The 12835-nt window shown below is 40.1% G+C and overlaps 3 protein-coding genes across 3 annotated transcripts in view; all 3 read right to left on the reverse strand.

Annotated features, from left to right (window-relative positions):
* dtn (transmembrane protein 132C dtn) overlaps positions 1 to 6601 on the reverse strand; it is a 37040-nt gene extending 30439 nt beyond the window's left edge. The window contains exon 1 of the mRNA XM_011305022.1: positions 5993 to 6601. Coding sequence (XP_011303324.1) covers positions 5993 to 6029 — 37 coding nt within the window. The 5' untranslated portion in view covers positions 6030 to 6601. The remainder of the gene's footprint in view (positions 1 to 5992) is intronic.
* A 2707-nt stretch (positions 6602 to 9308) lies between these two features.
* LOC105266679 (rRNA methyltransferase 3, mitochondrial) lies at positions 9309 to 11604 on the reverse strand. Its single transcript, XM_011305023.1, has 4 exons — positions 10837 to 11604; positions 10376 to 10617; positions 10124 to 10279; positions 9309 to 9964 (listed from the first exon to the last, which is right to left on the reverse strand). The coding sequence occupies exons 1-4, from the start codon at positions 11163 to 11165 to the stop codon at positions 9330 to 9332; spliced, it is 1362 nt and encodes a 453-aa protein (XP_011303325.1). The 5' UTR covers positions 11166 to 11604; the 3' UTR covers positions 9309 to 9329.
* Positions 11605 to 11669: 65 nt separating this feature from the next.
* On the reverse strand, positions 11670 to 12187 carry LOC105266680 (drosomycin-like). The gene is made up of 2 exons (XM_011305024.1): positions 12079 to 12187; positions 11670 to 11956 (listed from the first exon to the last, which is right to left on the reverse strand). Exon 2 carries the CDS (start codon positions 11954 to 11956, stop codon positions 11753 to 11755), a length of 204 nt encoding a protein of 67 aa, XP_011303326.1. The 5' UTR covers positions 12079 to 12187; the 3' UTR covers positions 11670 to 11752.
* Between the last annotated feature and the right edge of the window lie 648 nt (positions 12188 to 12835).

A 12835-nucleotide genomic window follows, 5' to 3' on the forward strand; every position in this document is an offset into this window, starting at 1 on the left:
AGTCCTGGGGAGGAGCCTATAACCCTGGAAAACCACTTTTCATGGGGAAAAAAAAATTTTCATTTGATTAAATACCAATTGCTTGGAAGCCTATTGATTTTTTATGGATTTTTTATGGATTTTTATGGATAATCTCAAAAGACCTTTTTTGTTCAGAATTTCATTGACTTCAAAACACCCCTTCAATGTTTTCAGCGTAAATCAATGGATCTCGAATTAAATTGACAATTCAGAGAAATGTTGATTTCGATTTATATTCGCATTATGATTACGCCGCTGTGTTAATTACCGATTAATCAAGGAACTATCGATTTGGGGAGCAAACATCGGAAGACCTTTTTTGTCGGAAATTTAATCAGCTGCAAAAAAGTCTTCTGGTGATTCCGCCTGAAATTGGTATTTTTCCGAGGACAATCGATAATTAGGAAAATCGTTAAATTCATTTTATCTGCTTTACCACTTCGCTATACGATTGTAAATTGAAGCTTTGGGAGTTGGCCGATATCTTCTACCCGAATGATGCGATTTTTACGAGTAGCCGATCATTTTGAAAGTCGAAGAAGTACCTCGAAAATGCGAGAAACTCCAGAAAATTACACTCTGCCATTCTCGAATAATCGGCGATGGAAGATCCGCTGGGCGTTATCTCCTGGAGTGAGGCAACAACGACCGGAAATAAAGAGCATATATCCATGGTTCATTTGTTAGTGCACTTATTTCTCCGATAAGACTCCATCACCGAATGGGAAAACTATGGCCAATTTTTTTTTCATTAGAAACATTCAAGTTTATATTCACCGATTAGCCATTCTCTTATCAATCGAACGCACTGTGACTCAACCGACAATTGTGCAACACCATTTAGTGAAACACAATTCGATTTGTTGATAGGTGTACAACACGCATTCACCCAATCTTTCGTCATCCAGCTGTGGTGGGTTATGTGGGGGATTTGAGAAAATATTTATGTGGAAATGTTTGCATTGGGTATGCACTCACTGTCGAGAATGAAAATGAAAAGAGAGGGCGAAATAAAACCCGGGGAATAAATCAATTTTTTTTTCTCTCAAGTTTCTTTCGACTGAACAGCCACCCTCGGGGATCAAAGGGGTGGGCTTTTTTCCAAGAGTGCAAAAAGATTAATGTATCTGAATGTATTTCAAGTTCCGCATTGATGAGAGAAATGGGATAAGATCGCCGCTTTTTGGAAATGAAAATCTCAAATTGAATGAGAGGTGGCCAAATGGAAGTTGAGCCAAATGTAAATGGCACTCTTCAATTATTCCCACGGGATTTCACTCTGAGAGAATTGGAAATTAATGAGTCGCAGGAATTCATCAGAATTGTTCCACGAAAAAAGAAATTTTTGCATAGATCCAATTGATTCTAATTTGAAATGAAAAATTCCATTCCAGCTTGATTGCATGCAGAAAAATTGCATTGAATATAATGACTGGAAAAATTGTTAATTTGTCAAAATTACACCGTATTGATTATTTAGCTCTCACAGAAACGAGTTAACTTGTTAATTGAACTATTGAACGGGTAAACCATTTTTTTCCGAGTAAATTATAGTAATTGAGGGATTTTCAGGAGAACTCACGGTTTCTGAGAACCCGAGAATTCCAGTGGCCTTCCTGGAGGCATCGAAGGCTGTATCATAATGAAAAAAAAAAAAAAAGAAATCAGGAAAAAAAATTATGAGACCCCGCCTTCTCTCACGCTTGCCACATGGGGTAATTTTTTTTATTCATTGCAAAAGACTGGTTTCCATCAATACTCGAAAAAAAAACGGTGGGAACTGGATCTTTGTTCCTCATTATTTCAACTCCGCTTATTTAGACAATTATCACCGGTACAAAAATAGAAAAATCCATGGATCGGAAAATCTACGCACTCAGTATTCAGTTATCCGACCGAAGAATCTCCCCCACGCAATTGGTGGAAACTATTTTTATTGGGTTTTCGAGCCTGCGGCAAATGCCCGACAAAAATAATAAAAATCCCCTGGAGAACAAAGTATTGAACGAGTTTTTCATACCGCGGGTAATATATTTTATATCTGGCTAAAATTCTCCTCGAGGGCTCATGCTCTCCAGACTTTTTTCCACATCAAAAACTTATATCTCTTCACCCATATTCTTCCCTCGTTTTTTCTTCCTTCTCCCTATACTTGAGGGGCAACTTTGTCCGGAATTCTTTCTTTTTTTCTTCTAACGCTTCTCTTTCTTTTTCTATCCAACTCGAGTTTCTAGCGGATGCGATGATTTTAGAAAAATCTACCGACTCCGTGACTTTCCGTCGATTTGGATACTCCAAATCCGGATGCTTCAGCATTAATTTAAAACTCAAATCGCTCGCAACATTTATCACCAGCTCAAGAATAATTTTCCTGTTTATCCATTTATCAAGCCGAATTTAAGATGAAAATTGTGAGATCGTTGGGGCACTCAAGAAAATTGATGTTATGGATTTAAAAAAATAAATAAAAAAGAAGGCGTTTCGTGTTCACCAATAAATCGTATATTACACGTGGCAGTCCTTCATTTTCAATAGACTTCCCCCCCTCTCGATGTCAAAATCGATGAAAACGGTATTGGCGACATAAGGGTAGTGTACCATCAAAACCAGTACATAGACATGAACAAAAGTGGGGTCCTGTGTTTTGAGAAGCCACTCGACAACGGTGGCTTTCCCCATCCATGATCGGTATACCTTCAATACATATGTGGATACAATATACCTTATATACACATGCGGTTGTGCATCCACTTGGGCTTTAACCGAGGTTTTCGCCACGCCCACTCAAAGTCCGGGAAAAATTGGGACCGTCTGGCCTTTGTACTAGAAAAGTACTGGAAAAGTGCGCCCTTTATCGACACATCATGAGGGGACATCCACTTTGTTATGTACACCAACCCTCCATTGCACTTCGCATTGTTATATACACCGTATTTCCCCTCCCAATCACCATTCTCCATTTATTTTTCACTTTTCAAACGGTTTTTCTTACAGCTCCAAAGTCACTCAATATTTCACTCACACCCAAATGAATTTCTTTGTACTAAATAAATAATGACAAATAATTACGACCCCTTTGTCAAATACCCGAGAATTTTTATTTTATTATCATTATACTACGGATATTAATTCCACAATTATTGATTCATTAATTCTTACTATTATAGCGCTGTGCTTTTGGTAAAAGGGATTTTTTTATCTCCGAGGAATACCAAGAATCCCCTGAATTGCCGATTCCTTTTTATTCCCACATTTAGCATTTATACAGTGCTATCTGATTACTTTGTTTTGTGTCTGCGGTATGCTGTCGCCGTACCACTGAATCTCGTTATTAGCCGCGGCGCCACGTGTTGTACGTGACGACGAGATTGAAGGCATCAACTGCATCACTGTATTACGCTGGACAGACACCAGGTTTTATATCGGCTACCTCGACATCAACACGACATCAACCCAACATCAACCCGACGTCAACCCGACATCAATCCATCTGGTGAATATGTGCAAATCCATTGTGCACAAGAGGAAACGAAATATGCGAAATGTTGGCACACCTTGGGAACCGGTGCCTCTTAAACGGAAACGCTGATTAAGAGCCCCTCTTTTTATGTCCATTTTTTTATTTCCTTTTCAACATTCGTGGCTTTCCACAGTCTCTGCGTCCTCGTCTTACTTTATTATTGATCTTGTATGTGACCTTATTTCCTCGACAAGCTAATACTTCAATTTATGGGAGCTTCCGGCGCTTTTTTCTTAGAAACCAATTCACGGAGATTACGTCAATATGGAGATGAGCCACAAAAATGTCGTGTTTATTCACGGAATGATGAATATTTTTCACGATGAATGGAGTTGTGGAATATTGACGGTATTTTTATTTGAGATATAGTCACGATTTGGGGACCAAGGGAAAAAGGTAAGCAAATCAATTTTAGTTGTTATGGGAGTTTTCAAGGAATATCTCTGGATTGAAGAGAGATACCGAAATTTTTCTCGGGACTTATTTTCTCGGGGAAAAGGATTGCTGTAAAAAGTTTCATACAAAGAATTCGCTATTTTTCATGGATCATGAGATACACCCTGAAAAGTGGAAACTAGAGAACAACCCGACGTGTTATCGTTTATCTTTTTCCTCCTGAAAGAGTTGAAAAAAAAATCAGGCGGATTTTGCCGAGTGTCACACGGGAAATCCTCGGTGAATCGCCATAAAATAAAGCTCTTGTTGGCGCTTAATTACGATTTTAATTCCACCCCCTGGAATGTCGCCAAAATGACAATTTAATATTAACGCGTCTGGTTTTATTGTCTCATTGGATTATTTTTAATGTCTCAATCCGCCGGATGCGCTCGGCAATTTCCGGGAAAATGTGTACAGATAAAAAATTGGTATTAAAATAGAAGGATTATCGAGAGGCAGATCGATTTATCGAAATTACGAGGCTAGAAATGGGGTTAACAATATAGAGTATACGGTATATAACAACGACGTGACTGAAAGAGCTGAGAGGAAAGATGATACATGATAATGCCTGTGTGAGGTGTATCTAAGTCACCCATGTGTTGTGCCAGGGTGAAGATTAAGCTTGGTATTTTAACTCCATGAATCGTAACGATATAACGGAACTTCTGGCATAAGGTATCCTCACGAGGTGATTCCTTTCAGGACAAGTCATTTCTTTATCGAATCGTTGTGATGACGGGGGGTTTCCATTTTTTACTCATTCAATAATACAGCCAGTGCGATTTTTCCACATTGTTTTATGACCCCATAAATGTTTGGATTTTTTTTTTAATATTCGAGTCCGTTGATTGATTAGGAAAAATTATTCATGGAATTCAGGAGTTGAATAGTTCTGGTGGTAGCATTATTGTCATTTGTTCATAACAAATAATCATATTCATTTGAATAAATTTTTGCACATGAAATCATTTATCGCGGCGACGTGCAGAATTAATTCCGGGAAAAGGCGAAAAAAATATACCCTGAAATGTTGATATATTTGAAAGTCTGTTGGAATGCAAGTCTTGGAAAATACTTGTAGCGTGGAAATAAACGAGCCCAGGGGGCAGAATAGAGGAGATGTACAAGTTCTGCGTTTGTGTGGGTTTGAGTGCCGCAAGAAATTCATCTAATGTAAGAAGACCAGTGGTAATTACATGAGGGCGGTATCGCAGATGCTTGTAAAAACCATCGGTGGATTTTAAAATTGGGTGAAACCTCAATGCCCGAATATGAAATAGAAAACTATCTCAACTAAAACTATTGCTTTTATAAAATATCGATGGATTTTTTGAACTATCGATTTTAGAAGAAGATGCGAGAAGACATTTTCTTGGAGAGTCAATGGGTTAAATAAAATCTCCTGACGTTCAGTCATTACTTTTCGTTAGGAATAATTGATAACTCAACCTATCTTACTTTACCAGTTGGCTTCCGAATTGTATCATCAGGGTAAGTGAGTAAAGTATGTGCCTTCATGCGCACACACATAAAGAAATTGCCCAAGTAACTGGCAGTATCGACCGAAGGGCTTTTGGAAGGTTCCCCTTTCCCCTCATTATATCATCAACCCACGCATTATCTCTTTCACATCCAACGAATGTTAAATCAAATGTCAACGCACGTTGACTATAAATTTCGGGTGTATCCCTGACAACGCAATTTGACACGGATATTTCGAATCAAATGGTCTCTTCAATGAATTCCGAAATTATGAGATTCAACGAGTAATCCAGGAATATCTCTGAAACTACAGGGGGTACAAAAATATGTGTCAATATCATTTTTCGATAACTAATCGAGAGCTACAAAAAGGGTCTAACAAGATCCCGCTATCTCGACGAGCTCCAGAGATATTTCCAAAAAAATTCATGATAAACTCAATCCAACACGCCTCCTTTTACAGCATGTTTGAATCAATAATAAATTGCTCCAAAGAATGACCAAAAACAAATATCTGTTGACACCTACCGATGAAGGCGACGGCCGCTAGAATCCAGATGTCCATCTCTCCAAAATTCCCTCAAAAACCGAGTGAAAAATGAGTCCCACGTTCCGTCAGCCGACGCACATGGTGCGTAACGTTGTCAAAACCATGTGTAGTTTCACTCACTCCTCAAAACACGTGAAAACCCCCCGAAAGAAAAAAAATCACAAAAACACACTCCACTGTACCCCTGATACAACCCGAACCGTTGTTACACCCCACTCCACCCTACCTCGTTCTTACCCCGTCTCCACCAAAAATTCAATAAGAAACACCTCGTGTCAAAAACACAACAGTCGTATCACTCGCGTCGTGGTTCATTCACATGGCACGAAGCACATCACTCAACTGACGTGCATGCCTCCCGGCGAATTGAATAACAATCACAATATGCTCAAAGCTCGATTAAACTGCTGTCCAAATAATCTGGCTCATTTTCACAATGCCGAATATTCAAATTTGTCAATATTGTGTTTTTTGTAATGAGGCGTCGGGCTGTGGCTGTAGCCGCGGTGCTACTCCCCGCGGAGGAGGCACGAACGCGCTTTTACTTGTGATGCACTTTATAGTCGGGCGCCGAGAGAACTACTAACTGCTCCGAAACTACCAAGTGCCTGCGTGCGCCTCGCGCCATCAGTTGGCAGCCGATCTACAACTGCCCCCCTCCTGATCCCTCCCCACACTCTCTTCTCAACCCCCTCAGCAGATTCGCTCCCCTCTCTCCTCAACATTCCCCCACAGCCAACGAGGTGAACCCACCCCCTCCTCACTCGTCCCTCACCACCACTGCGGCCAAGTGTTGTCCTCTCCCACCCTCACGTCATCCACCACATTTTCACATCACCGCTCTCTCTCTTACTCTCGTTGTATTTCCCCTGTGTCCTGCGCCGTCGCGCGTCGCGTTGGCCCGGAGTATTGACCGGTTCTACATCGGTACGAGAACAGCAGCACAACCAGCAGCCGAACACTGTTTTTTTTGCAATCGTGTGGGTAAATGTGTGGAGATGTGGGTAGATGAGTGTGCGCGCGCAGGTTCACGAGTTGAAAGTGTTCGGGGAGGGTGCACGAGGTGCCGGTGGAGATTTTGCGACGTTGCCGGCTCCGTCGAGGACTATTTTTCGGGGATGGTATCGTTGTTTTTCTCCTTTATTTTTTTCTTTTTGATGGGGGGTGGCCTACCTGATTCTGTTGGACAGTTTTAACCCCCTCCTCTTTGGCGCATTTTTTCACTACCTTTAGGGTACGTGCCGCGTGTACCCGAGCAGGGGGTGACACTTGTCGCCGTTCGTGAATTTACAAGAGCACATGCACTCCACGCCGTGGGGGCGACATAAAGCGAGGTAAAAAGAGGATTTTTTTTTTTAACCGTGAGGGGGGAATCGTGAATGGTCGAGCTGAGGGAGCCAAATTGTTTTTGTTCTCTTGCTGTACCTGTTTCGGAGGTTTTTTTTTTGGAGGGGGATTTCGCCGTGGGAGAGGGTGTTTTTTTTTTTGAGTTTTGTTACTTTTGCAGTCTCGGGCTGAATGAGTTGCTGGAGGTAAGCGCCACTCGGCACACATTTGAATAACAAAAGGGCTTTCTGAGGGTATTCCGATATTTGGGATTTCAAATAACGGGGGATGAAAGGGTGAGGATGAGGAAGAGGGAAATTGTGGAATTAATTCGGGAAATTGCAGTTTTTTGAGATTACTGGAGTACCACGATGAAAAAATTAATGAGCCAATTGAATTGGCTCATCAATTTTTTCTCTATTATTCGTTCAATGGATCGTAGAGCAAACGAGCATTTTGAAAGACGAGAAAGTTATTTCATCTCCAGCCTCGACGAAATAAAATAGTATTAAACGAAGCCAGTTATCTCGAGAGGAAAGATGAGACATTAGTGGAGAAAATCGCTTACTCGTTTTCCTCGTAATTAATCCACTATACCACACGTGTAATCTGCTTCACTCAGTTTGATTACACGTAGAAGAGCAATTAATTACCTGTCTGTGGTACAGTGGATAACTTTAACAACGTGAATGTACCATGAGTAACTTCAATGCACCGCATCACGTATTGGCAAGAGCCTTCCCTTTTCCTCCCCTTTATTCGCATCCCTTCAGCATTTGTAACCCCCGGGGGCAACAGAATTGATCTTCTCACAAAGGGGATGGGCGAGGGGGGGCACCCCCTGTAAATCATTCCCCTTCATTCGTCCTTTGCATATTGACTTCTGTCCTCCAAAATTACACTCCACATTGTACCGCAGAAATACGCCATTTCCCCAGAATTTCACGTTTTGCGTCTGAAATGTGAGAACAAAAAAGTATTCACCAAACAAATACTACATTATTTTTTCTACCTCATTCGGGATTTTTACTGGCCATTTGTTTGCACGAACTGAAAAAATTGACAACTCAAATTTGGACGATAAAAAATCATTCCACTTGGAGGGAAAAATTGGAGATTTAATTTATCAGTTGAAATAATTGCATTTCCTTTCAATGCAAATCGCTACAGCGCTTTTAATCGAAAAGGATTACACCGATTCGATGGATTAATCCTCGATAAAAAAAATACCGTCACTCATGCAAATGCCCCACATTCCATTGATGGAAATCCTTGGTACTTTTTGATAGAGAAAAGAGGATAAACGGGAGAATAATGGGACACTACGCACGAGTGGCTCTTCACATCAATTAGAGCTCGAAATCCATGAACGCCCTCGGCTGTATTGTTTAATATCGTTTATTAGCCAGTTTCAGAGTGGAGGCCAGTTGTTGTTCCTATGCCAGCTCAAAACTGGCTTACATTCCTCTCTCGACAATGGGGTCAAAGGGGTTGTCTCAATACAAGCCCTTCCCCCTCCATTCCTCGGTGTTTTGTTGCAGAACCTGCCCTTCTGACAACTCAAACTCCATTGGAGGGAATTTCGTGCATCTACTGTATTAAACCTGAATCAATCATCTCCGGACTCTAATGCAATTTCAATTGACTGATTTACAGGGGCTTTTACCCAAAAGGCAATCAATCTCCATCCATGATAAGAGATTAGTATGAATCAAGAACATTTTTTATTCCGATAAATATCTCTTTGGCTCGTCGATCATAAAAACAATTATCTCATTTGTTTTGGGGTATTCAGTGAAGGATTTTTGTGATAAAATTAGATAAATTGGTTGACCATTCTTCCGATCATAAATATATCTCGCAAGTTTTTCTTTTGAGGAGAATTTCCCGAGATTAATTGATATTGAACAAGTATCATTAAAGTTATCTCACTTAAATCATTCCCAGCGAAATTATAAGACGACAAAATTATTCTCTGTCGGACTGTGTTTATTCATTTAAGTGGATTTCATCGTTGCACTCTGACGTTTTTTTCACAGAAAACTGTCGTTTCAGCTCAAAGGCAATGATACCAAGTGCCATGCCTGTGTTGAGGCTTTCAACGCCATTAGTCATCGGAATATTAAGTCGTACACCATTCCTCTCGTGAACGAGGGCAAGGGCTTCGAGACTCACTCCCTCACTCTCGCCACCCACAATCAGTATATTCTCAGCGTTGGGGTAATTTGTCGAGTAATACGGGATGATGGGAATTGTCGAGATCAATTTTTTTGCCAGGTTTGCGTCATACTGGCGTTGTCTGTAATTCTTGAATTCCGCAGAATCGACGACTGCCTTGAATAGGTTGTCCTGGGCCTCGTAATCCTCAAGGGGCACTGTCGTATCCTTCTGGGGAGAAACTACTTCACCCTCTATGCCATCCGGTAGTTCCTCCTTAGTTTCATCCAGAGATTCTGCCTCAATTTCCTCGGTTACAAGTGCATTGTTGTCGGCAACCCAGACGGTGGCTGAAGGGTCGATCATCCTTCGAATTTCCTTCCAAGTTCTCGTCCCAAATATGGGAACGCGGAAGTGCGCACCTGCTGCACTTCGCAGCACTTTTGCATCCCAAAGATCAACACAGCCTAGAATTTATTGAGGATGAGCGTTTAACTGAAAATTTCTTAATTGACTCGAGGAGGAGGAGGAGGATTTCATCAGGTAGTTTCTGAGATAAATCAGTAATTTTGGATAGTGTGGAATTTTCTGGATTTTATTATTTGATCCTCAGGTTTTTTTTTTACCTTTGACGAGGATTAATTGCTTGCAGCCCACGGCCGCACAGGCTCTGAGGATCGCACCGAGATTTCCTGGTTCTCTGACGTTGTCACAGACTATTGTCAGGGGCAGGGCCTCGGGGGAGGGCTTGATGCTCTCTGTGTCTGGGGTTTTGAAAAACGCTGGAGGAGAAATTCGGTTTCATGTTATTGGAATTTACTTTCCAGATTAATTGTACTGATGGCACATTAAATTGTGAGACATATAATTTCTCTCACCCATAAGTCCCGGAGAAGTGGTCAACGTCGTCCACGTCTGTATAGCTCTATATGGTGTTTTATATAATTTAATTCCCACATCTGGAAGTGGCAGCTTCAGAGCATCTGCAACTCTGCTAAAAACTACCACTTCGGGGATACTGCCCGCGTGGAGGGCATCCGTTATTAATCTGTGGCCTTCCAGGATTATTCTACTGTTTCTATCCCTAGTCTTTCTGGATCTAACGGACATCATCAGCTTCCTGGGAAAACCAAGGCTTCAAAAGTTATCTCATCGATTGCATTGTCTAAATAATTTTTAATCCCAACGAATTTCAATGAATATCTCTGAATCTCTGAGCAATACGAAATTTTTACAAAAAATTACAAGAGCTCAAAAAATTTTCCCAGCTCCCTTGGAATTATCGATATTGATTTTTTTCATGGAAATTAAATTCCAAGGGCGAGTCGGAGATACTTACATCAACAGGGGATCGTTTTCTTTCAGCTCTGAGAAATTTAGAAGACCGTCTTCTCTCAAACGAGTGTCAGCCTCAGTGACAACGATTTTCTTTTTGGGCTTATTCTTCTTAGGTCTGACTTTTAAGGGCTTCCTCTTCTCCACGTCGAGAAATTCATTCGGCCCTTTAGCTTCCTCGATTTTCTCGAGGATCTCCTCCTCGTTAACGATTCGCACTGGCCGACGGTGAGCAATATTCGAATATTGCTGCACTTGTGTCAGTCCTCGAGAGCTCAATCCTCTCAGAGGACATTGCAAACATTTCACTGTCAATCTCAAAGTAAACAACATCTCGATTTTTTACCGCTATACTGGACAATTGAAATTAATCAGGAGAATATTATGCACTCGTGTAGATACTCATTTTTCATTAATAGGGGAATTCCCGAGTGTCAGCTTTTGAAAACTTGGGGAAATCAACTCGAAATTTCGTAGACTTTTTTGAATATCGCGGAAGTATTGAACTCTTGTCAGGATTTTGGAGTATTGCTGATTAAATTTCGGAGCAACACGTTTTTTAATTGACGTTATTTAGGTTAGAACTTGGAACAATATTATCGTACAAGGAAGCGCCATCTCCTGAGATTTTCAGGCGTTTAGAACTCGTGGGGTAAGTTACCCTCTGCCAACTAGGTAAATTCCTTTTCATATACGGAAATTAGAAATAATTAGACATTCTATGGAAATAATTAAAATTAATTTTGAACCAGTCCTTAATGATTTTTGGAAATGGAATTTTCGATCATTTTTTTTTCCGTGTACTGGAGGATTGGGAATTATTAAAAATTCCTCAGATTAATGTTGAATTTATAATTTTTATTCTTCAACCTGATTATTCAGTCAATATTTTTCAGACATGGATGGCTTTCAAGGGATTATTAACAGCCTTCACACCAGCACGCCAAACGTGCGCTGCAATGTCCAGACACTCGTCCCTCTTCTTTGCAAATACGCCGGCATGCTTCGTTATCCCAAACAGCACAGGGGCCCTTATATTTTCCGGATTTGCAATCAGCATCAACCCTGTTGGCGCCCATAGCCACCAGCATCATGACAGCAACGAGAAGATACAGGAATTTCATCTGAAAAGCAATCGAAACAGATTTTTTGAAAAAATTATTATAATCATTATCATACCAAAATTTTCCAAAAACGAATTACAATTAGCAAATACTCGTTAATATTTAATTAGTGAAAGTTATACCTTGAGGTTTGTAAATCTTAGCAGGTCTCTTGATGAACTGGTTGACAATCCGTGATTCTTGTCGTCTTTTATATTACGGGACTACGCAATATTTCCTTCTGTAATCTTCAAACATTTCGATGACAATCTTAGATCGATTATGTACCAGGAAAAAGTCACCGTATTGTTGCCTTATTTCAGAGAAATATTGGTTTCAGATTCTAGAGATAAGGAAAAACCCACAAACACAGACTTTCCTAGAACATTGTTTTTAGAATCTCAGCATTCAAATGATTCGCGCATTTGCAGATTGTGAAGTACTTTTCCACTCAAGTCATTATTGAAGGTAAAAATTGTAAACCGAATGAAGTACGTGTTTCTAATTAAAAAATAATCTGTCGTTTTCAATTAAATTGATATCAAATGTATTTTTCTCATTCATTGCATTTTTAATCATTTTTTTAACGATCCTATTTTAAAAATTTTCAAATTCAAAATTTTCGAAAAAATATCAGGCGAACAGGAGATCAGAGGAGGTATTCCAAAGAGGATTGACTAAAGTAGTAAAGTTTTTTTTATTAACCAAGTTTTTATTGCAATGCTGGGGTGTCCATCAAGTCGACGGGGTGAATTTTATTTTCTGCTGTACGAATGCTTTTTGTTTTTCATTTGTTTAACTGATATTTAGCCCACTGTAGCACGTACGGAAGGGGGAAACCACATCTTGTGAAATTTTCATGGAAAAAATAATTCAATGCATTGAATATATACCACTAAT

This window comes from Fopius arisanus, unplaced genomic scaffold (assembly GCF_000806365.1).
Source record: "Fopius arisanus strain USDA-PBARC FA_bdor unplaced genomic scaffold, ASM80636v1 scaffold00040, whole genome shotgun sequence".
NCBI lineage: Eukaryota > Metazoa > Arthropoda > Insecta > Hymenoptera > Braconidae > Fopius > Fopius arisanus.